This window comes from Brachyhypopomus gauderio, unplaced genomic scaffold (genome assembly GCF_052324685.1).
Source record: "Brachyhypopomus gauderio isolate BG-103 unplaced genomic scaffold, BGAUD_0.2 sc40, whole genome shotgun sequence".
NCBI lineage: Eukaryota > Metazoa > Chordata > Actinopteri > Gymnotiformes > Hypopomidae > Brachyhypopomus > Brachyhypopomus gauderio.
In genome coordinates, this window is record NW_027506868.1 from 2,448,219 (window position 1) to 2,474,137 (window position 25,919).

A 25,919-nucleotide genomic window follows, 5' to 3' on the forward strand; every position below is an offset into this window, starting at 1 on the left:
TGGACGGAGGCGGCCGGTAGGGGGCCGCCTCACCGTGACAGACCCCCCCACCAAGCTGCACTCCCCTCTACTGGGTGTGTGGCACACAGCGGCTGCACACAAAACATGAAGGGGCAGAAAGGCAGGGACAGGCAGGAACACACCTCCTGCAGTCCGGGAGCTGGATCATAAAACACACAACATTAAACAGCTCACCTCCCTGGGCGGGACCCTGGACCGTCCGGGACGTTCACAACACAAAACCATGCCCCGGTTGGTCACAGGGCCCTCACGCCCTAACCGGCGTTTAGCCAGAGAGCCCCAAGGGTGTGCGGACGAGGAGCTATGACTCCTTCATCGTCCTTAGTGTGTGTGTGTGTGTGTGTGCAGGTTACCTCCCCGAGGCGTGGCTACTTCTCCTGGACCTACCTCCTCCCAGAGCTGACCCCGGCCTTCTGCTAGGGGTCACCCCATCCTCCTGGGGAGCCAACCCCTCCCGGGGCCTCTCATCGCAAGGTGGATTCCTCCACCCAACCCAGGAGCGCCAGAGACCGAGGCCCAGAGCACCCCCGACGCGGGCTAGGGAGCAGCCCCAAGGGCCTCCTGGTCACCCCGGGCAGGAGGGAGGATCTCCATCTCCAGCAGGAGCTTCTCAGACCGGAGCCCCATGGTCCCCAAACATCCGGGGGCCCCAGCCCTCTAGGGAGGGGCTCTTCATGACCAGGCTCCGGTCACCCCACAACACAAGGGGGCTCCTGCCAGGTGAAGACCCCCACAAGGTCCAGGGACACAGCCAGGGAGAAGCACCTGCAAAGAAAACACACACACACCCAAACACACACCAACATAAAACACAAACACACATTTAAGGGGAGGAGCATGCGCGGGATTACATGTAACAGTTGATAACACGCTAGGACAAAACGCACACCAATACTAGACAAACAAACAAAAACGGTGTGCAAACAGACAGACGGGACCTATACATGCGCGCTCGACATAAACGCACAGTGACGCGCCGCTCAGAGTCGCAGTTGCTCCCCACATTTAACACAAGACACACGGGGAGCGAGGCGACAGTGACGAGCGGCGACCGCGTCACACATAAAACATTTAACATTAAACACAACGAGCACGCACACTGATCCACATGTCAGTCGACATGTACACACGTTTTAACCCACACAAGACATGAAGAGCCTTTTCAGGGAAGACACCCTGGTCCTCGCCGTGCCACAAACACGGCGGAGCTCTTCAAACAAACAAACAAACAACAGACACGAAGAGTTTTCCCAGGGCAGACAGCCCTGGTCCTCGCCGTGCCACAAACACAACACAAAAGCACGGCGGACTCTTCACAAAACACCACGCATACAAAAACTTACCACGAGACATGACCACGAACGAAGGAGAAAGAAAAAGAGACTGGGGGCTTTTTGTACATTTTGTTAAAACATTAGCTTTATACAGTATTACTTATCTAAGAGTGTAATCGTTGATCATTTTTGTAGGGAAATAGGGAAATTTATGGTAAAAAATTGATGGTCGAGAACCAATTAATCGGTTTTCAGTTATTTCTTATGGGGAAATTTGATTTGGAACTCGACCGCATCAGTTGTCAACGCGAGTTCCGGAACAGATTACTGTCGACTTCCGGGGTTCTAATGTACTTCTAGGATTAGGGAAATAATATTTCTAGGATTAGTACTATAATACTTCTTGGATTAGAAACATAATACCTCTAGGATTAGGAATGTAATAATTCTGTCACATTGAGGACCCCGGCCCCTCCCTTTTGGGTGTGTGTTTACATTGTCCACGTGTCATCGTCTGCGTCTGTGGTTCTTCATGGTTGTGGTTACGTCTTGTGATAATCCGTCTCACCTGTGACTCGTCTCGTAATCACGTGGGGCTAATGTAGTTTGTCTATTTAATGTGCGCTCGCGCAGTGTCCTGTGCTCATCGTTGTCTAATGTTTACACGTTCCGTGTCTGTTTACATGTGCCACGTGCGCTATTGCGCAATATTTGTAAAAATAAAAGGTGACGTCTGTCGCAGCAAGGGATTCTGTGTCTCGTCCTTCGCTCCACCTTGTACGTCACAAATTCTAGGATTAAGGATGTAATAATTCTAGTTTTAAGGATATAATACTTCTCAGCAATGTATGATAATGTCACTAATTTGGCAGCTAAAAAGACAGGTGCTGGTAGACAGCCCCAGGAACTAGGACCCCATAATAATAAAAAATAAAATAAATATTTGTGCCATATTTTGTCAATTGTGATTTTTCACCGCAATTGAAATTTATCCTCCGCTTTTTACCCATCTGTGCAGTTAGAACACACACACACACACATTAGTGATTACTAGGGGGCGGTGGATCACACGTGCCCAGAGTGGTGGCCAGCCCTAGCCCGGCACCCGGGGAGCAGTTGGGGTTAAGCGCCTTGCTCAAGGGCACCTCAGTCATGGCCTCAGGTCTGGGAAACGAACCCACAATCCTCCGGTCACAAGACCAGTTCCCTACCACCAGGCCATGACTGCCATTTACTGTAGTTCTGCATATTGTCCTGTCAGGAATAGCACCTGATCCATCCATTCACTAACCAGCTACACCTGTCTCTTGTTGCCTCACCCTTCTGCCTACTATTTATACACCCCTTTATGCGAAGTACTGCAGACTCATGCCGCATATCGAGCCATTTCTCTATCCTCTTTAATCTCCTGTGTTCTGACCTCTGCTTACTCCCCAGACATCACCCCCCGTATAGCCCTCCTGTACCTCCTGGCTCTCCCGATACGACCTTGGACCAGCCTGACCTACCCGAGAACACATTACTGTTCCGTATCCATATAAGTGTTGTTTGTCACTCTTATATGTGAACGCATTCTGTACTAATAAAGGCGGCACGCTTCCGCAATTGGATCCCTTTCTATTTGGTCAATTCATAACATGTTCTGTAAAATTAATAACTGAATAACCTCAAACTGCAGAGCAGATCCCACAGACTAATGTATGCGTGTTGTTCAGTTATTCTTTTGGAGTTTTTGGAACAACTGCAAAAAATTCCTCATAACAGAGAAATAATTTTACTAACCCTAAACTACCCCTAACCCATAACCATACACAAATCCAAACCCTAGTTACTTCTCACAGTGTGTTACTCCTCAGAAGTATGTCAGGTTAGAGTACCAGGCAGCCATCTCACCAGGCAGCACGATCATATTGTCCCCACATCCGCACAAACTCATCCAGGTGATGGGGACCCAAGATGGAGGAATCCCGTGTCAGGTATTCAAAATTATCCATGATAACAGCCACAAACAGATTCAGCATCTGCACAGAGGAAGAAAGAAAGAGAGAGATTAAAAAGGAAAGAATGAAGGTCATGGGAGGAAGGAGATAGAAGGGTTATGGTTAAAGTTAGGGTTGGGTTATGGGTTAGGGTAAGGGATTAGGGTTAGGGGCAAGGTTATAATAGTTTTGGATTTTTCATTACAGTTTAGTTTTTATTTAATTGTGAATTTTTTCTAATTCTGTTAGTTTTATTTTGTTTTTAGAGCATGTTTTTTAGCTTAGTTTTAGTTCAGTTTTCGTTAGTACTAGCATTAGTTTTAGTTTTTTCTAGGGGTGGGCATAGATTAATTTTTTTAACCTAGAGTAATCTCACTGAAATCTTGAAATTAATCTAGATTAATCTAGATTAATCTATATTAAAATGGCTCATATGCGTGCTACCCAAGTAATGACTAAAAGTCAGTTTTTGAGATAGGGTTTCTTAATACAGAGGGTGCATTAGACCAGGGACTCATCTCCTGTTTTCAAAATGCATCAATGACTGCTTGAGAAAGCTGTTCTACTTTGATACTTGAAGAAAAAAAAACATGCTCAATAAAATGTAGGCTACTCGTGTTCAACGGTTTATTCAGTTAAACATGAATTTGTAAGCCTACATACTGTACATTAAATAACATGTTTATTCAGCTAAACATGATATTTGAAATGTAAGCCAACATTTAGTACATTTAACCTCACGGACGTAATTTTCAAAAGTCAGTTTTGGTCCTCTGTAGTTTTAACGGTTAAAAAGAAATATTTAAATAGCGACGAATCTAGCACTAGGACCATGCAGAAAACGACCGCTCCGAGCTCCGCTCCGGTAACACTTTACGTTCCTAAAAATGAATTTTCCATGAAGCAAACCTGGCGACTTCGTGGCTGCATCCATGTAAAAACACGTACGATTTGTGATTCACAGGTTTAAAAACTCGTTCTCGCCCCTACTGTGCAATTTGGTTAGGAATACAGCTGAGCTAAACTATCAAGTTGAAAGTCATCATAGTTTGCTTACCCATTTTGACCCAGTTACCAACCCAACTTTAAGAATAGATTAACCGCGATAATTTTTATATCGCCCGATAAGAGTATCAAATTAACGACCGCCACTAGTTTTTTCATATTTTGGGTTATTTGTCAGATGTAGGATTCAAAAAGGTTAGAGTAAATATTGTGTAATAAAAACTCATCAAAAGATACCATTTTAAAAATTTGTTCAATTACTTTTGAACAACCAACTGTCCATAAAATAGCAGCCTTAAGTGCAAAATGTGTAATACTGCTGCTGAAAATTTCCAGACTAAGTACTGACATGATCATAAGAACGTAACCTTACATAACCTAACCCTATTTTGGTTCGAGTGAAAAGCTCAACTTTTTGAAGGCAATCGAGTCACACAGTCATGTTGACATCCAGTCTCAACACATTAACTAGTGCATCCTCCCGCTTGCAGTTTTCATATTAACTAACCAACAGCTATTTGATCACTGATGAAAATGGTCTATTATGGTTCTCCTTCCCAGTGCTACCTAGCCAGGATGTTGCTTCTCTTTCGGCGCAGCTACTCGGAGAGGCAGCTTGTCAAGGTACTGGCAGTTAGCTCTATTGTGTGAGCTTTGAGATTTGTGGGGATTTTCCTCTTGAGAACTACTCCACATATTTTATCACCTGTTCCCACTACAAGACACGTATTCTTTATCATAGTTATATATTTTTTTATAAGAAAAAAGACAACAAACTGTAACTGTATTACATGTTTAGAAAAGAAAATAAAACACTCTGAAATTATAGATAGGATAATATTCGTTTTTGTGTTTGTCAATTTATAAGTTTTGTGGACTGATATAAAATCAATTTACTTTCACTAGAAGTTTTACATTAGCTGGCAGAACCATACGGCACATCATGGTCTGCAGGGTTGCCACTTTTGACGTTCGCTTGGAGTGAGATTTTAACCTGGAGCCGGTGGAGCCGAGTGTATTTTGTTGAGCGGGGGGGGCGAACGAAAGTTGTTGAGGGGGGGGGGGGTATCGCATCGCCCCCCGATATCTTTTTTTCGGCGTGAGATATCGGAAGTGTGGCGTGAGAGCATGTGAAAACGGTCAAATGTGTGTGTCTCACGCTCAATGCGTGAGAGTTGGCAACCCTGGGTCTGTCACGTCGTTTCTTGTTTAGAGCTCCTGCTCGCCATTCTAGCCTGCAAAATTACGACAAAAAAGTTGGGAGAAAACGGCAGTCCTGTATGGGTTATTTTAGTTAACAAAAAAGTTTTCGTTTTTTCGTTCATTTTCATTAACGTTTATAACCTTGGTTTAGGAGTTAGGGCAAGGGTTAGGGGTTAGGGTAAGAGTTAGGATTAGAGGATGGACAGTGTGCACCAATATCTATGCTGGTATTTCCTCATGCCTCTCACCAAGAATGAGCTGAAGAAGATGAAGGAAACAAAGTAGAAGTATGCGAAGTCAGTGCCGCACCCTCCCTCAGGGTCTGGGGACGGGCTCACAAGCTCAGTATCTGCCTCACATGCCTGCCCTCCTAAACACGACAACATAATCTCCTGCCAAGACTCACCCGTCGCACTCCTGAACACGTGCCCCAACCACACACACACACACACACACACACACATACACACCCAGCACAGACCCCAACCACACACACATGCGCACACACACACACACACCCAACACAGTCATGCAAAATATGAAACATTCACAGACACATACACAAAGTAACACAAGCACAACACACAAACTTAAAACATACATAAACAAACACATAAAACTCAAAATACAAAACACAAACACACATTTACACACATGCCCACAACATTTTCACACAAACACATTAACAGCGGCTTCACTATAAAGCACTTAGTAAAATATTTATATTTCATCATATCATGACACATCTAATCATAATAGATAGAGAATAATAATAATAATAATAATAATAATATGAATAAACAATAAAGAGTATTTTCATAAATATGTACTTTTACCTGAACAGTAACATTAGAGCACCAAAGAAAGTTTTGAAGTTGTTATGCTGATTGATGTGTGTTTCTGCATTTAACTTGATGTTGCCAAAAACCTTCAGAGAAATTCCAGAACAATCAATTAATCTGACAATCATCATTAGAGTGTCTAGGGCACTTGGGCTCTAAGGCACTTGTTTCTAGGGCTCTCATATTTAGAAGAGGATGGAGCACTGGCCTCACCTGCATCCCAATGATGGCATAGATGAAGAACAGCATGGCGATGAGGAGACAGACGTATGGCAGGGCCTGTAATGTGAAGTTGGGTTTAAATGAAAAAACAAAAAAAAACATTTACATTCAAATGAGTTTAAACTGGTTTTATGGAGTTAAATGTTAAAGGCATAATCCCTATATCTCAAAATGCTTTTACAAACTCTAATAATGTGTATAACACTCCATAATATGTTTTTACAGTATCATAAGCATAATTTATCATTATCACCACATAAACTGACACTACATAGACTGCTTCTACTAGTAGTAGTATTTTAGTAATGATGATGGTTATTATTCATCATTATTATTATATTATTATTATTACCTTGAATGACTGAACGAATGTCCAGAGGAGAATGCGGATGGTGTAACCCTGCCGTAGCAGCTTAATGAGACGTGCAGCTCTGAACAGCTTCAGGAAACTCATGTTAATGGATGCAGACTACAAAGCAAAAAGAATGCATGAGGAATTGCACGGATTAATAGCACAAATTAAGAGATAGCAAACATCAATGCTCTTAAGCTCTTAAGAGTTTTGGATAATGAGCATGGACTACATTATTTTTGCTTTACACAGTAACTTTCCATTTTCGCAAATGGCAGTACATACTTGAGGTGAGCACATCAAACTAAACCAATAGTGTCTGAGTGAAATTAAGGTTCTGAAAATGTTTGTAAAATCCCTTTTAGATGGATTGATAGATGCTGTATTCATCCAGAGGGAAGGTGAGGGCTACATGAGGGAAGATTGCAAACACAGTCCAGTCCCCAACACTACCCATCCTCAACACTACCCTAACCCTGTTTTTCCAGACACAATGTCAGAATCAGATGTTCTAGATTATACTTATACAAATACATATCAGCAGTCACGTTACCTGCAAATCAACCACTATTTCTGTGATGCTTCCCAGGACTGTGATAAAGTCAAATATATTCCATGTGTCTCTGAAGTAATTCTGGAAGAAAATGAAATAAAATGAATAATTAGAAGGACAAAAACGAAAAAAGTGATTGTGTGCCAGTGTGTCTAGCATCAGTGTGTGCACAAAACAACCTTGTTGTGTGAGAACTGCAGCTCACCATAAAACCAAACGCCAGAATCTTGAGAACACACTCCACAGAGAAGAGCCCAGTGAAGGCTGTGTTCAGATGTTTCAGCACTGTGTCATAGACAGGAGGAGCGGAATAGTACTGCCATTGAGAGGAAAGAGACAGACATGTTGCACTAATACAGCAAGAGAAATAAATATTTTGTGTAATTTTAAGAAACGAATCTGTAAACATTCACAGCTAAATTCTACATCAAAACATTGTGCACCCAGAGTCTAGGGTTAGGGCTAACCTTAAATGCCCACAATGTTATTACTGCATAGTATTTGGAGTGTAAAGGGCAGATACCTTCATCATGAGAACGATGGTGTTCAGGGCTATCATGGTAAGCACGGTGTACTCAAACACAGGCGATACCACAAAGTGCCACAGGCGGTACTGAAGACTGTGGCGGTTCTGGGGCATGTAGCGGGTTAAAGGCTTGGCACTGATAGCAAAGTCAATGCAAGCTCTCTGGGCAAGACACATCAGACATAACTACATAACACCTTCTGTTCAAATCAGACACATCCACTTAGCACCTTATGTTAAAATCTGACACAACCACATAACACCTTATGTTATAATCAGACAAAAAGACAGCAAAATGTTAAGATTCTGAAACATACAGTACTGAAACATGCAGTACTGAAACATACAGTACTCTCATTCATATCATGTATACATACCCAGTACATCAACATCCATTATTCTTATTTACATCCTATACTGAAATGTGCAGTACTGAAACATCCAGTACTCTTATTTACATGAAGTTATCTTATTCATATTTTTTTCTGTCATGTGCCAGAGGAGAATGTATGTATGTTCATTTGCCTCTGTGGTCCCTAGGTGATTATCAGACAGGTGATTATCAGACTGGGGATTATCAGAAGGAAAAGCTGTGGATTACCAGAGGTGTGAGTTGAAATGTTCCCATTTTCTGTGTAATTACCTCATTTTTCTCTAGGCTACACTCCTCCATCATCTTATCACCTTGCTCTTGGAACGTGATGATGATGAGGGCCACAAATATATTGACAAAGAAAAAGGGGAAAACCACAAAATAAATGACGTAGAAGATGGACATTTCCATCCTGTTCCCTCTGCTGGGACCCTGGTCTTCGTCCGTCACGTCCACAGAATGCTGCAGAACTCTACAACGAGCAGAAGGCTATAATGAATAGTGTGTGTGTGTGTGTGTGTGTGTGTGTGTGTGTGCGTATTTTCTGCACAAAGAGAGGCACTGGGTAGGGGTTGATAAAGCCGTAGTCTGATGTGTGTCTTACTGGGGCCAGCCCTCTCCTGTGGACACGGTGAACAGTGTGAGCAAAGCCCACACCACGTTGTCATAGTGAAAGTCGTGTCTCCTCCATTCACGCTTCTTCACCTCCTTTTTGTCTTTGTCGTAGTCAATGTAGTAACCCCTGCCACAGCAAAGCAGGCAACACGTTTCTGCTCCAATCACAAACAAGGTATCCATATTTACTAGGGTTAGGGTCAGGGTTAGGTTAGGGTTAGGTTACCATGTGACAAACAGCTTAACTAAAATATTTTAAGCACTGAAGTCTGCTTTAGGAGTTTCACATTGAAGGACCTACTGACAGTCTTTCTCCATGTCTTTAGAGCCATCAGTACAGTAGAAAAACTTTCCTTTGAAGAGCTGAACAGCGATGACTGCAAAGATGAACATGAAGAGCTTGTAGACGATGAGAATGTTGAAGACGTTCTTCAGAGAGGTCACCACACAATCAAACACAGCCTTCAGAAAGGATTTAAAGAAACAAACATTCATATACTATAAACAAGCACTGCATGTATGTTTTCAGACTGCAAACTAAACAATGAAGGAAGGACACCACAGTGCCATCTGATGCAGAATTACACACTGTTTCATTACACACTGTTTCATTCTCAGACTCAACATCCTTCTTGCTGGCAACTGAGTCTTGGTCAAAGTTTTCTTTCTTATTCTGCCACTGTCGGCATGGCTGTGCTCATTAGCAATCTGGACCTAAACATTTGTGGAGCAGTTTTATGATGTGTGTGGTAAAAAGCACTATATAAATAAATCTGACTTTGACTGTAACCATATTGTATCTGCACACAGGTAACTTGCGTATCCCATAAAAAAAAAAAATGTCACTCGACAATGGTCAATATTCTGTATTAAATTATCTGTATCCTGACATAATTGTATATTCTCTGATATTATTTATTGCTAAACCTAAATTCAAAACCTTCAAATGAAAACCTCTTTTCTCACCCACCCACACTCATTCCACCCTCACCCACTCCATCTTCTCCACCCATCCTCACCCACTCCACCCACCCCCTAGGGACTAGGGACTTGCCTTTAGCTTAGGAAGTCTCTTAATAGTCTTCAAAGGCCTGAGAACTCGCAGCACACGAAGAGACTTAATGGTCTTAATATCTCTCCCTTTGTTATTTCTGCAGAATGGCACAAACATGCAGTTACATAAAATAATTCCTCTCTCTCTCTCTCTCTCTCTCTCTCTCTCTCTCTCTCTCTCTCACACACACACACACCCCTGCAGGTAAACAGAAAAAGATATCTTAGTAAACAACAAGAGTGAAGGTCACATGACTGAAGAAGATAAATAGTTTTTTACCCCAGTACATTTCTGACAGGTGCAGAGAGCCACAATCCACAGGAGCCCAGCAAATACAAACAAAAAGAACACAGAGCAGAGTGGCTGAGCACAATAAACAGAAGTACAACCAAGAGGAGAGGACAATGCTCTAACAAACCACAAATCACCACAAATATGCTATGGGACATTGTTCACCAAAGTAATTAATAGCTTTACCTAAGTCACCAATGACTTAAAGTTTGTGTTTTAAACATTTGGTTGTCTACACACACATGTAAACACACAAATACTTCTTGTGAGGAAAATGAATTAAACTGAACTGACTGTAAAAACCAGCACAGGATACTGAATATTTTAATTGGCAGCAACTAAGACTAGTGTAAACACTAACTAACCCTAACCCTAGCCCTAACCCAGCCCATACATTTGTAAACCCTAACACAGCCCACACTAGTGTCAACCCTAATCCAGCCCAGCCCATACTAGTATAAACCCTAAACCAGCCCATACTAGGGTTAACCCTAACTGTAACCCAAATTCACATCCAGCATAGAATACTGAGTATTCCAGACTCACGTCAGGGCAAATGCCACTAGTGCTCCCACCACTACAATGAAGTCCAAAATGTTCCACAGGTCACGGAAATAAGACCCATTATGCAGGATCAGACCTTGCTCAATCATCTGCAGAACACACACATCCACGCCCACAGACGATGGTGCACACAAAAATTCAGCACACATGCGTGCACACACACAGACACACACACACACACATATAAGCAGACACACGCACAGAGACACACAACCGTGCACACACGCAGATATTATTGCTGTCTGACCTAATCATATCACAGGTCACAATATTCAATTGGTTAAATGTTAAATGATATATATATATATATATATATATATATATATATATCCTGTTATATATATATATATATATATATATATATATATATATATATATATATATATATATATATATATATATATATATATATATATATATATACGGGTTATGTGGTTAGGGTTATGTGGGACTGACTTTATGAAGAGTGGCTGAATTATTTTTCCATGACAACAGCTCAACAAGTTGTTTCTAGTAAAATCTTTGCAATAAGCTGTTGAGTGTACAGGCATTTCTATGTGGATGATCTGTAACCTCAACAGATCAGCAAGAGAACTTGCTTACCTTGATTATCATTTCAAAGGTGAAGACTCCAGTGAAAACATAATCAAAGTAACGCAGCACCTGTTGGTAGCAAAGCAAGGAATCAACAGGCCAGAATATACTTTTATATTTATAACATTTCAACAGTTGTGGTTTGGCATTTAAATTCAAAACTGAAACATAACAAAGGACATCAGACTCGCTCTCAGGGAAATACAAGATATCAGACTCATGGAAATACAGGACATCAGACTTGCTCTCAGGGAAATACAAGATATCAGACTCACTCTCATGAAAATACAATATATCAGACTCATGAAAATACAGGAAATCAGACTCACTCTCAGGGAAATATAAGATATCAGACTCAGGGAAATACAGGATATCAGACTTGCTTTTAGCTACTCAGACCATTCAGTCTCCAAACGTCCATACTCTGTGGTGTTCCATTTTTGGTGCATCTGGGATGTGAGTGGTCTGTTCCCACCGCTTACGTCTCTGTCTCTGTGTGTTGTGTTGGGTTTTTGTACTTCCAGTGTATTCTAGTAAAACTTTACTTTAATATCATCTGTCCCTACCTCATACTTTATAGATTTTTTTTTTCAAAATTGAGCTGACATTCCAGAATATTTTGATGTTGCAAAGTCTTCTGTAAGTCCTCAAGGAGACCTATGTGGATATTCATAACTGTTGTGTCCCAATATGATAGATTTGCCTAAACCAGAGATTTTCAAAAGTTGTAAAATACAAGTCCAGTCAAGTCATGAGTTTTTTGGCTAGAGTCTAAGGTCTCAGGTCAATATCAGGATAAGCTTAGGGACAGGAGATGAAAAATAACTATGTTACCATGGTAGCTCCTGTTGTCAGCTTCCCCATTATCTGCTACTTTCATGTATTGTGTATTTTCTGTCTCTTTTTCTTCTCAAGTGACTCATGACATCATGATGTGTTATACAGTAGGTATGATGACAAATTTTTCACATATCTAGACAGAGCTGAAATAGACCTTTAAAATGGTTCCTGGATTTTGAAAATTGGTTGAGAATTGATAAAGTTATGATATTTATAATATCATGTATCACATTAAAATATAATACATTAATTACAATAGAAGTCGTGTGAATGAACTTCACATAATCTAATTCTAATTAATCATAATTAATAATTAATCATAATAATAATCTAATTCGAAGTGATGTTAACTATATTACCATTTAACAACAAGTTATATCAGAAAACAATGAGATTAAACTACACAACACTGGTATCAGTACCGATTTCAAGAAAACACTGTGGGAACGAGTTAAACCGAGACGCCGCTTTTAGCCTAAAGTTGCTAGCTACCGTGATGTTCGATACACAAATGTCAATCATGACTACTTATTTTCCGTGGTCTAGTAAAATACTTTCGCCTGCACGGACTTCGATTAAATTTGGTCAGTATTGAGATAAAAGCTGTATTTTTAGGTCCACGTATATTTCGATGGTGTCCGGAGTGTTGATGAAGAAAAGAGACCGCTTGAAAACAACAAAGTATCTTATCGCTGGTCTCCCGACCTGAAATCGCCTCAGAGTTGACTATAAATAGTGCCTGATGACTGGCTGGGTTGTGCTTAACGAAGTCACAGTATTATTCAGGAAAAAACATACGCCTGCTAGGCGGTGAGGAGTGATGTTATATGACACCCTTACAAAAGTACAACGTAGTTTGGAACACATTACTGAGCCAGAATTTTTCGCATCGAACGTTGGTTCGTCAGCAAACCTATATACAGTCTCACTGCGGTTGGGATGAATGACCTATGAAAGCTCCATTCTGCAGCGAGGATTTTTCAGTCTCTGAAGGAGTAGCTCAGGTCTCCCACGGTCTCGTACAGAGGGTGATGGGGTTGTCCATAATGCATGTCAGCGCTGCTAACATCCTCCTCCCACCCACCATCATCACAGACTCCAGATGACATCCCAGTACAGAGCTCGACCTCCGCACCAGTTTGTCTATCCTGCTCTTGTCCCTATTGGTGTGTCCACCCCCCCCGTCCCTCCTGGTGTGACCACCCCCCCCGTCCCTCCCGATGTGTTCATGCACCCGCCCCTCCCGGTGCATCCACCCCCCCCCAGCAGACCACTGCATAGAAAAGGGCAGATGCTATCACTGAGTAATAAAATGTCTTTAACAGTGACCTGCAGACTCTGAAGGACCTCATATACTGTAGTCTGTTGGTGAGGTAGTCAATGGTCCACGCAGTCAGCTGCCTGTCCAGTCCGGCTCCCTCCAGCTTCCCTCTCAGCAGTGTAGACTGGATGGTGTTGAATGCACTGGAGATGTTGAAGAACATGACACTCACAGTGATGTTCTAGACACTCTAGATGAGAGAGGGATCTGCACAGCAGGAAGATGATGGTATCGGCCACCCCAATGCCAGGCTGGTAGACAAACTGCAGGGGATCCATCGCTGGGCTCACCAGCTGGCGAAGGTGGTGCAAGATGAGCCTCTCCATCGTCTTCATCAGATGAGAAATCAGGGCCACAGGTCTATAGTGCTTTGGCTCCCTGGGGTGTGCAAGCTTTGGCACTGGAACTATGCAGGAAGTCTCTCCAGATTCAGGACCAGGGATAAAGATATGCAGGATCACCTGACAGAGCTGGTCTGCACAGTCCCTGAGCAGTCTGGTGCTGATTCCATCTGGACCTGTTGCCTTCCTGATCTTTGTCTTCCTGAGCTGACTTCTCACCTGATCAGCTGTGAGGTGGATGTGAGGCTGGGTTGGGGTGGAAGATGGGGCTGGCTCTGTCTCCGTTGTGGGTGGAGGTGAGGAGAGTGCAGGCAGCACTAGCACTACATCGGGGGGGGGGGGGGGGGGGGGCAGCACACAGGGGGGGTAGATGGGGTCTGAGGGGTGGGGGAGGTGGTCAACGACCCAGAGTCAAATCTATTGAAAAACAAAGCACCGTATCTTCACACAGAAGTTCATGTATTCTGTGATGCAGTGGGTGAGGGCGTCAATGTCCTCACTGTGGGACCTGCTAAGTTCCAGCCAGTCTGTACATTCGATCCTGCAATCCACAGCCTTATCACCTTCTTGGCAGGGGGTTTACTCCTCACAAATGAGGTATACTGTAGATGGGGTGGAGAATGACCAGGTTGTGGTCTGAATGGCCAAACAGGGAGAGGTAATGAGCTAAATGCCACTTTTGTGTTGGCAAACAGCAGGTCTAGTGTTCTATTGTCCCTTGTGTAGCTGTCAACATACTGGATGAAGTCAGGGAGAGTGAAAGAAGATGAGGCATAGTTGAAATCCCCAGAGATAATAATCAGTGACTGCGGATGTGCTGTCTGGAACTGAAAGATTATGGTGTGTATGTCCTCACAGACAGCCATAGAATCGGCCAAAGGCGGGATGTAAACAATTAACACAATAACGTAAAAACTCTCGAGCCAGGTGGTTTTGCTGAATGCTAACCGCTAACAGTTCAATGTATCCAGTATAGCGCTACATAATGATGTGTCCTGGGTTACACAATCTCTCATTAACATACATGAATGCCATTTAAACGTTCTTTTGGCAAAAAATCTAAATCTTTTTTATTTTTATCGAATCTAAAGGCTATTTATCACTAGAGCTCCTAGAGGAGCGAAAAATTTCACAAGGCTTGGTAAGGTCCATGTAGCCCACTCCCCTGCTGTGAAGGGATTAACGCCCATTGTCTTGGTAATGCGGTGGAAGGGGCTCACCCCCAAGCTCATATGCCTGCCAGAGCACAAGCTGGCTCACCCCCAAGCACATACAACTGCCAAAACACCAAACGTGATACTTCACGAAAAAGTTACAAGCAGACTGTATATGTTACCGATCCTACAACAAACAGCGGAAAATTTGTAGACTCGTGTTTCAAAAGTTACAATTCAAGCGCACGTAGAGACGACAGTTTCTCTAATGAGTCCCGTCAAACAATAAAAATAAATAAAATTGTTTGAATCTTTTTGCTCTTTGTATATTTCATATACTATACTATATAATAATTGTTGTAATCGAACACTTTCTGTTTCCGCGTTTGAATTTGCGTTTGAAAAGCTAAGAAATTATATGGCGCAATTAGCTTGATGCTAATGTTATATAGGAAATCCCATATCATTGCTAGCGGAAATTAGCATGGTCGCGTTGCATCACTGCATCACTGATAAATGTGATCTAAACAGCAGGCTGGAAAAGGAGAGGAAAAGACAGGAAAACAAATTCATGTGCTCTCTATCTATCTATCTATCTATCTTAGAAGCATTTGTGTTTCTGCTTGTTTGTGATCTAAACAGCAGGCTTGAATCTTTGTACATTTCTTATACTACATCTCTATCTATCTATCTATCTATCTATCTATCTATCTATCTATCTATCTATATTTGCATTAGAAGCATTTGATAGAAGCATTTGTGTTTCTGCTTGTGATCTAAACAGCAGGCTTGAATCTTACTCTTTGTACATTTCTTATACTACATTTCTATCTATCTATCTATCTATCTATCTATCTATCTATCTATCTATCTATCTATCTATCTATCTATCTATCTATATTTGTGTTAGAAGCATTTGATAGAAGCATTTGTGTTTCTGCTTGTTTGTGATCTGCCTGTTTGATTTTCTGGTTGCAGAGACTTTCTGGGTGAGGCTGCTGCCTCAGTCTTGCTCTGTGAATTAACATAATAAAGGGTGATGTTTGGCTTTGCTAACTGCTGGCAAGAAGGAGAAGAAGGAGGGGTGATGTCCTGAGAATCCTGAAATCTCAGGAGCTCAAGTGTTAAATATCACTAACAATGGTGTAATTTCGCGATCTTAAAACTGTATGTAACGTGTAGCTCATATTCATTCCTTGGCGGTTATTTGTCTCTGTGTAAAAAAAATCTTAATGTGGTAGTGATATTGGGGAATGTCCATCTTTTCTCGAAATACTAGCATAAAAGAAAGCAAAAATATCATTACGTTTTGATATCGAGTCAAATGAGTCCTGGGTATTAATTTACACACATATCACTCCTGTAACAGTAATTGTGGCGAGTAAAATAGTTCCGTTTATTTAGTTAACTTAAAATGTCTATGGTTGTTCTGATGTTTGATTACAAGTGGTCAATAATTGGGCATACTACGCTGGCTGTAATGATGGCTAAGTGGCTAACAAATGAAACAAACCTATCCGGGAGTGTTTTCAGGTTTCTTATTGTCATGTGGTCCTGCCTACCCCCTGTCAGTCATGTATTTTGTTTTGTTCTCTGTGTCTTGCGACAAGTGCGACAAGATGGCGCCGATGTGTTTGGCTGCTCGTCTGTCCCTCTCATGTTTGTTTGTGTTCATAGTAATTTTGACCTGCGTTATTTATGAATGAATGAATGTACGATTTATAGAGCGCCTTTCCAAATTCCCAAGGCGCTTTACAATTTAACACAGGTACAAGGGACACACACACCGGCAAGAAGTGGCAGCCAATTGCGCACAGCGTACTCTCTACCGGAAGCCACAGCCCCCTGGGGGACTGAATCTAACTCTGAAACTAAGTCTTTGTTAGTGTATGATCGCCAAGCACTACTGGATCTTAAACCTTCGACCCAGGACGTGGTGTTGTTTGACGTTGGTGAGCAGCAAACTTTGCCCCCGTTTCTCTCGGAGATTCCGATTCACCTGTTCCGGGTTCCTGCGCTGCTTTCCAGGCGGAGACGTTACTGTCGTTGCGGCAAGTGAGACGGCTGGCTGGTGAAGCTGACGTTTTGCCTCTTCCGCCTCTGACCGACATGGATTATTCTTAGGATTTCATGTGCCTCGGCGATTCCTGGATCCCATTGATACCTGCCTTGTACCCGTGGTTGGCTTTGAAGCTCCTCGGACACGCCGCTCGTGCACTCTCCGGCTCAACATGCGTCGAAATTGTCTCCGAAACCTGAGACCGTTGTGCCGGGTTTCTCAACCTGTTGAGACTTTTGCTCCAGCCCCTGTCAGGATTGGCCTAGTAAACGCCAGGTCGCTGGTAAATAAAACTTTTATCCTCTGGGACTTTTTTAGCTTACATGACTTGGATTTTATGTTTGTGACTGAGACATGGCTGAGTACTGGTGAGTACAGTGCCCTATCTGAGCTTTTACCACCTGATTGGTCCTGTTTTAACTCCCCCCGGGCTTCAGGTGGGGGGGGGGGGGGGGGGTACAGAGACTGTATACAAACTGAACTATAAATGTAAGCAATGTATCTTACAGTCTGCATTCTCCAGTTTTGAGTATACATCATTCAAGATGAGACACGTTAACCCAGTGTTCTGTGCTGTTGTTTACCGACCCCCCAAATATAACCTTCTTGATTCTTTTAACCTAGTACAGGCCATAAATGGCCCTACACATGAACATGGACACACACTGGACTTGGTTCTCTCCTGCGGTCTATTTGTAACCAATGTGGAAACCTGTGATCTCAGATCATCTGCCTGTTTTATTCACTGTTAGTTTGATGCACACTACAAGTAAAACCCGCGTTTCTGCGCAGCGCTGTAGGCTTATTAACCCTTCCACTGCCACTCAGTTTTCTGGTGCCTTTCATCAGCTCTGTGGTTCATTTGACTCCCTCTCCACTAATATAGAAGAACTCAACTCCTGGTTCAGTTCTTCTTGTCGAACCACTCTTGACTCGGTGGCTCCATTTAAAACCAGGCAGCCAAAGTCTAAATCTGAACCTTGGTTTAATGACAGAACTCGTACTATCAGGAGGAAATGTCGCCAAGCTGAACGCAGGCGGAAAAAGGATAGACTGCAGGTTTCTCTTCAAATTTTAAAAGACTGCTGGTGTCACTATCAGAGCACAGTGAAACAAGAAAAAATAGATTATTTTGCAAATATTATTTCCTCCAACAGCCATAATCCATGTGTGTTATTTAACACCATTGACTCTGTGCTAAATACTCCACAGACCACCTGTCTGGAAGCGTCACTTGATATGTGTAATAATTTTCTACTAGTACCAGGGCCCTTATAACAGCTCCAGACTTTGACCCCTCTGTTCCGGCCCCTTGCTCTGCTGTCTTTAATCAGTTTGAGCTTGTAACTCCCGCACTGTTAGATACTGTGGTTGGCCATATTAAACCATCAGGTTCCCCCCATGATCCTGTCCCGCCACGTTTTTTTAAAGAAATTTTTGTCAGCATAAGCTAACCTGTTCTTGCCATTATAAATAGCAGCCTGTGCTCAGGGGTGGTCCCTGTGACCTTTAAACATGCAGTAGTGCAGCCTCTGCTTAAAAGACCTGGCCTTGACCCAACTGTGCTGGCAAATTATCGGCCCATATCCAAGCTGCCTCTTCTTTCTAAGGTCCTAGAAAAAATTGTATACTTGCAGCTGAAACAGTTCTTAGATGAGAATAGTACCATGGAGGTTTTTCAGTCAGGTTTTAAAAGTCTTCACAGCACAGAATCTGCCTTACAAAGAGTTTGTAATGACATCCTTCTGGCATGTGATTCTGGTAATCATGTTGTTTTGGTCCTACTTGACCTAACGTCAGCATTTGATACAGTTGACCACAACATTTTATTAGCTCGTCTGCACGATTTGGCAGGTATTAGTGGCACTGCTCTAAAGTGGGTTAGGTCTTATCTGGAGGAGAGAACTTTTTCCATGAGCATGCTCACCTATGAATCTTCGGTTGCTTCACTCTCTTGTGGTGTCCTGCAGGGCTCAATTTTGGGCCCACTGCTTTTTTCGCTATACTTACTGCCTCTGGGCTCTATCCTCAGAAGACATGGGATTCCTTTCCATTTTTATGCTGACGATTGCCAAATCTAATAATCTAAACTAAAAAGCAGGATGTCTGTCCCATAAAAAACCTTCTGACATGTCTTGGTGATAGTAGAGCCTGGTTGGCATTACATTTTTTTAACCTTAATGAAAAGAAGACAGAAGTAATGATGTTTGGACCAGTGGCGGCTGGTGCAAAACAAATTGAGGGGGGCGCAAAAATAAAATAAAGCAGTCTCTTTTTGCCCTCCTTTCCTTCTGGCTTGCAAATTTCTCTATTACATTTTTGTTAAATTCAGTCATCTCTGAGACTAGTCTTTTTAACTCTTCCTTGCTGTAGATGAGACTAAGCTCTGTTTTCAGCTTACCTTGATCAAGCACTGGACAACATTTGGTTGATCCGGGCCAAGCTCCTTTATTCTTTTTTTTTCTTCAAGTGAATGCTGTGTGAAAGGATTTTTTGTAAAGCTAAAACGGAATTTTTCCTCATTTTGTAAGATATGCTGCTCCAACCTGTAGCTATTCAACGTGAATCGAGTTAACGAACCGCTGATGACTGACACTACCAACAAGAGTGGGAGTGTTCAACAAAAGTGGGTGTGTCCAGGGCGCAGAGAGCTGCGCCCCGTGGAAAATCTGAAACCAACCAATTAAACTGCAGCCTCAGATCACGTGCTTGGCAAAAGTTTACGCATCTACATTCACTCCCATTAGACCGGCACCCTAACCAGGAAGTGTGCACAATGTAAGCATATAAATACAATTATGTGTTGACTCTGAATTATGTGCCCACCTCGGTTGACTTGGGATCCTTGGAGGCTTATTTTAAACCGACTATCACTGATCTTGGGTTTAAACTCGACAGTGATTTAAATTGGACAGCCAAGTCAAAGCTGTGGTGAAGTACAGTTTTTATTACTTGAGGCGATTGACTCCAGTGAAATCTTTTCTCCCTAGGCACCACCTGGAAACAGTGATCCGTGCTTTTATTTCAACCCGTCTGGATTATTGTAATTCTCTGTATTTGGGGGTTAACCAATCACTTCTCTCACGTCTGCAGCTGGTCCAAAATGCTGCTGCCCGATTTTTGACAGGAACAAAAAAGAGAGAGCACATCACTCCGGTCCTGGCGTCACGCCATTGGCTGCCTGTTTATTTTAGGGTTCATTTTTTAATTCTTATGTTCATTTTTAAATCATTCCATAATCTTTCACCGCCTTACCTCTCTGAGCTTCTTCACCCCTACATACCTTGCCGGTCTCTCAGATCAGCAGACCAGCTGCTACTGAAAGTACAAAGATCTAAAAGGACGTTCAGAGGGGACAGGGCCTTTTCTGTGGCTGCACCTAGATTATGGAATGATTTGCCTCTGCAGGTTAGAGAGGCCCCTTCACTTCCCATTTTTAAAGTTTGGCTTAAAACCCACCTGTTTTCCTTGGCTTTCAAACCTAGCGAAACTTAGTGGTAAATTGTTAATGTCTGTTTATTGTTATTTTATTGTGTTGTTTTCTTAATCGTTTTTAAATTATTTACTTACCTGTTTACTATTTCTATTTTGTACAGCACTTTGTGTCAGCTGTTGTTGTTTAAAAGTGCTTTATAAATAAAGATGGTATGGTATGGTGTGTCTGAGTGTCCCTAGTTGCAATCCATAGTCTCTGTCTTCACACCCTTGCCTTGTTCTCCGCCCCTCGTTATTGCTTTCAGGTGTGTCTTGTTGGGTTCCTTGTTTAGTTAATGTATTTAAGTCCTGTGTTTGGTCTCTAGTGTTGTTGGTTATTGTACATTGTAAGTTTTGGTTTAGTGCCTTTGGTAATTCATGCTTCTTCTGTCCTTAATGTTAGCCTTTCATGTCACCTTTGTTCATTGTGTTGAGTGCCGTCGTTTGTATGTTAATTATATTAAAACTCAAAATCTGCTTCTGCGTCCTACCTGCTCAGCCCATTCGTTACACTTATGATGTTTGATGTGGTCCTTCCAGTGTCTTTGTTTCCCACATTCTTTAAACTTTGCCATCCTCTGGTTATGTCCAAGAATTTACTGTAAACTGCCTATAGCCAAGGCTCCACATACAATACTTCAGTCGTAGCCATGGCAACCTTGTTTGTTTGTGTGTGTGTGTGTGTATATATATATAAATCTAACCCCCCAGGCCCATCCAGGAATGATAGAGTTTTGTGCAGCATATAAATAACTGCATCCTCAACACCCATCTTCTCCTGATAAGCGAACTGCAACAGGTCTACGGCCTGCTGTACCTGTGGCCTAAGAACGCAGAGTACAAGCCTCTCCAGCGTCTTCATAATAACCGATGTCAGGGCCACTGGTCTATAGTCTTTAACCCCCACTGGTCTCCTTACCTTAGGGACCGGTACCAGACAGGACGTCTTCCACAGGACAGGGATATGCCCAGTGTGAAGACTTCGATTAAAAACAGTTTGTAGCAGCACAGCCAACTCAGAAGCACACTCCTTGAGTAGCCTAGGTGCTACCCCATCAGGGCCAACCGACTTCCCCGGGCGCAGCCTACGTAGTTCAGTACGCACCTCATCCACAGAGAAACTACAGGGTGTCCCAGCAACATAGGTGGAACAGCTGCTGGGTGGGTCGGTTGACCCAGCAGCCAAGGTGGAGCAGCCGCCAGATGGAACTAGGCAGGGTGCAGCAGTAGTGATGGGACAGCCCCCAGGTGGAGCACAGCAGGGCACAACAGTAATGGTAGAACATCCGCCAGGAAGAACAGTGCAGGGAACAGCAGTCATGATGGAACTTCCACCCGTCGGAGTAGAGCAGTTCACAGTCGCAGAGGAGGGACACCCTCCGGATGTAGCCACGCATGTCACAGCCGCTGCAGCGGTGGTACGACCGCCGGGTGAGGAGGGGCAAGTCCAAGATACAGAGATGGGGGGTCGATCAGGTGGGCTCTTCATGTTCCTTGCAAGACAAACCAACATGTTCACTTTGTCCGGTTTAAGGGACGATCTAAACAAGGTGGCAATGTTGCCTGCCGTGCTGAATATACGCTCCGATGGAGTGCTCGTTGTGCAAACGGTCATATATTTTCTGGCAATGTTTGACAAAACAGGGAATCGATTTAGATTTTCCCAGGATTCTCCTGGGGCTTGGAGTGGAGGTCTTTTCTTTTCTTTTTGGAAAATGTTGTATAAGCCACACCGAGCTGAAAGCCTCATATACCTACTGAACTGAATACATTTAACTGAACTTATTCAGTTTCTGAACGGTGTCTGTAGCATTTAACATGTGACAGATTTGGCTTTCAGCCGGTGTTGTGGCGAATTCCGACTCCCCTCGTTTATCCGCATAAAGACACTACAGATTATATTGTCGATTTACGTTTCTATGCATAAATAAGAGCTAGACTTTAATCTATGTCCAAAGACACAGTGGATCAAGTGTTAATTATTTTAAATAAAAAACACACTGGCTATGCCGAAGTTCACCTCTGACTACGACTTCGCAGTATTACAACAGTATTACAACAGTATTATGTCTAAATATATAGTTAGGACAAAACTAGAGTGCTCAATGAACTAAGTTATAATAATAATAATAATAATTTTTATTTATAAAGCGTCTTTCATGAGACCCAAGGACACTGTACAATAAAAAATTTATAATAATAATAATGTTATAAAATAATAAAATATCAAACAATGATTACACAAACAATTGCTCACTCATATGCTAGCTGTCACGTTGTGAGGGGGGCCCCCTGCCGGTCGCCCCCGTTTACAGCGGCAGATGTCCTGATTTGGTCACGTGATGTTCGTCCCTCAGGTGGGCGGGACCCGTGATCCGTCTCACCTGAGGGTCATTCGTTTGTCTATATATGTCTTGTCTTTGTACCAGTTGACTGCTGGTTATTATTTCCTTCATTTGGAACTATGTCACGGGTATTTGGTTTGCGCACTTTCTGTTAAACCATCCTTTTTCCCGGAGACTTGGCGTGATCGCTTCCTTTTTAGTTGCTCACCCTGCCCGTCACACTAGCTGTTATAGATGAGTTTTCTGACTGATTTTGAATGATGGTAATGACTGACAGGTACGTAAGTGTAACGAGAAATCATTCCATAGTTTAGGACGAGCAACACTAAGAGCCCTATCACCTAGAGTATGCATTTTTGCAGATGGAACTGCTAGAAAATGTGAGTTAGAGGAGCGTAAAGTGCGTGTCGGAATATAATTCTCCAAGAGGCTAGCCAGGTATGAGGGGTCAAGGCCATGACGAGATGTAAAAACAAATACCAGTATTTTATACTGGATTCGCAACTGTACAGGCAGCCAGTGAACACTGGGGTAATGTGTTCCCTAGATCTTTTATGGGTCAATACCCTGGCTACAGCGTTTTGGACATACTGCAGCCTGTTTAACAGCCGATTGGGGAGACCATGTAATACTGCATTACAGTAATCAATACGAGATGTTACAAATGCGTGTATAATGGTCTCAGCAGCAGAAAGGAAAGATACGGGCGGATTCTTGAGATGCTCTTGAGGTGGTAGAAGGCAGATTTACAAATATTTTAAATATGAGGCTCAAATGACAGTGTTGTGTCAAAAGTAACACCCAAGTTGTGGACCTGATTCGAGGAAGAGACAACAAAGCCCAGTATAGAGAAGGGGATGTTACTGAGCTTCCTGATAGTCGCAGGTGAGGAAATCAGCATGGCTTCTGATTTTGTGCTGTTTAAGCTTAGGAAGTTATCACTCATCCAGGCCTGAACATCAGTTAGACATTCAAGCAGTGTAGTTAAGAGTATGAGATGGTTTGGTGTAGATATAGATTTGTACATCATCTGCATAACAGTAAAACTGGAGCCCATGCCTTCTAATTATATTGCCAAGAGGGAGTATGTATAGTATAAAGAGCAATGGGCCAAGCACTGAACCCTGAGGGACACCATGGGACAGCACACACAGATCCGACTGATATCTCCCAACCGAAACAAACTGCTGCCTATCAGCAAGGTAAGATTGGAACCAATTGAGTTCCAGTATGCAGTATCCATTATGCAGTAGGCTATTTCAAACATAGCTAGAGGCTCTTACTCTGTTCCAGTCTGAGTTTGTAGCCACGGGGTCTTCGGCAGCCAGTGCAACGCTGCTGGCAACAATCACCAACAGGATGCACATCTCAAAGTAGCGGAGATTGACAACATAGTGACAGGCCCTGCGGATGCTTTAAGAGGGACAAATCGGAAAAGAAAGAGAGAATGAGGCAGTGAAAGTAAGAACTGGAGAGCTGTGACTAAGGAAGAGTGTGTTAAAGGACTTACGGGTTGCTGGGTGTGAAGATGAACATGCTGTTTGCTGGTGCTGCTCTCCACGGGTTCACCACTTCCTGATCATCTCTACCAAACCTGGAGGGCCTCACATCTCGGCTGTTAGCTGCAGCAAACACAAGCTTATCATCAGGCTTTATGGTTAGGTTAGAGGTTAGATTTAGGGTTAGCTTAGGTTAGGGTTTAAGATTAGGCTTAGGGTTAGGGCTTAAGTTAGGTTTAGGGTTAGCTCAGGTTAAGGTTTAAGATTAGATTCAGGGTTAGGGTCAGGATTAGGGTTAGCTAGCGACTAGAACATGCAGTTATCCTCTACTCAATTTTAAGACCTTTTGCACAATGCATGACATAGACCTTGAATAGACCTTTTTTAATTTAAATGACTGATATGGAGTATGTAGAGAATGAAGAGGGTGTTACATCTCAGCCAGTACCAGCACAGTCATTCAAGAGAGAAAGATGTTTTTCACATGCAGTTGCTGCTGTCTGTCTCCAAGATCTCCAACCTGTGATGGAGGAGAGTTCCAGGGCGGGCTGAAGACCCATCTGCTTCATCACCATGCTACTGACGGACGATGCGTTGTCATGCCGCAGGAAGGCGGGGTTGTTGTTGTTGCCCTCGCTGGTGCCCATAGTGTCTCGTGGAGGCTCCAGCACTGGGCTGTCAGCAACGTGCAGTATGGCTGGCTCTGACTCCCCAGACGGGTCTCTACGGAGCGAGCTACGGATGCTGCACATGGCTGGCTTCTTCTGTCTGTGGAGGGCAAAGGGCAAAAGGCACCACTTCACTTCTCTTCTGCACTATATATCATTATAGCAGGTCACTGGGAACCAACACTGATTGTGAACTAGTTCAATCAGATTTATTTCCACTAAAGCTGGAGTTATCTGTAAAATCTGACTCTTCATAGCAATTAATTTGACTCCACCAGTCAACCTCCACCTCAGCCCTGAACTTCCACCTATGTCATGGAGGTGTTAGCTTGCACTAACAGGGCCCAAAACAGCCCAATCCTTTTGGTTTGACTTCACACACATCACAAGTGGTTACTATGGTAACAGGGGGCTACCACAGTAACAGGTGACAAACACAATAACAGGTGGCTACCATGGAAACAACTGGCTACCATGGTAACAAATGGCAACCACCAGGGTTGCCAACTCTCACGCATTGAGCGTGAGACACACGCATTTGACCGTTTTCACACGCTCTCACACCACACTTCTGATATCTCATGCCAAAAAAAAAAATCTAGTTTATTTACCTCTGATCCACATCTATGATTCAATCAGTTACTAGTTCGCTCTGGCGCAAACCACCGGCGATCGATAGATCGCGATATAACACTTAATTTGTGTCCATTTTACGTTCAGAACCCCCCACCCCCTGTCGACAATTTACAT

General features: G+C 42.9%; 1 protein-coding gene across 8 annotated transcripts in view; it reads right to left on the reverse strand.

Moving 5' to 3' along the window:
• Positions 1-25,919, reverse strand: part of cacna1ea (calcium channel, voltage-dependent, R type, alpha 1E subunit a) — a 269,169-nt gene that overhangs the window by 69,776 nt on the left and 173,474 nt on the right. For 6 of the 8 annotated variants that reach the window (XM_076985534.1, XM_076985538.1, XM_076985540.1 and 3 more), the window contains 18 exons: positions 25,022-25,269; positions 24,513-24,624; positions 24,286-24,415; positions 11,478-11,537; positions 10,857-10,963; positions 10,299-10,310; positions 10,020-10,116; positions 9,267-9,427; positions 8,955-9,092; positions 8,621-8,822; positions 7,975-8,139; positions 7,657-7,767; positions 7,452-7,532; positions 6,899-7,015; positions 6,538-6,603; positions 6,319-6,410; positions 5,731-5,899; positions 3,189-3,316 (listed from right to left, as the gene is read on the reverse strand). In XM_076985534.1, coding sequence (XP_076841649.1) covers positions 3,189-3,316; positions 5,731-5,899; positions 6,319-6,410; positions 6,538-6,603; positions 6,899-7,015; positions 7,452-7,532; positions 7,657-7,767; positions 7,975-8,139; positions 8,621-8,822; positions 8,955-9,092; positions 9,267-9,427; positions 10,020-10,116; positions 10,299-10,310; positions 10,857-10,963; positions 11,478-11,537; positions 24,286-24,415; positions 24,513-24,624; positions 25,022-25,269 — 2,196 coding nt within the window. The remainder of the gene's footprint in view (positions 1-3,188; positions 3,317-5,730; positions 5,900-6,318; positions 6,411-6,537; positions 6,604-6,898; positions 7,016-7,451; positions 7,533-7,656; positions 7,768-7,974; positions 8,140-8,620; positions 8,823-8,954; positions 9,093-9,266; positions 9,428-10,019; positions 10,117-10,298; positions 10,311-10,856; positions 10,964-11,477; positions 11,538-24,285; positions 24,416-24,512; positions 24,625-25,021; positions 25,270-25,919) is intronic. The other 2 variants (XM_076985535.1, XM_076985537.1) reach the window with 1 other exon arrangement.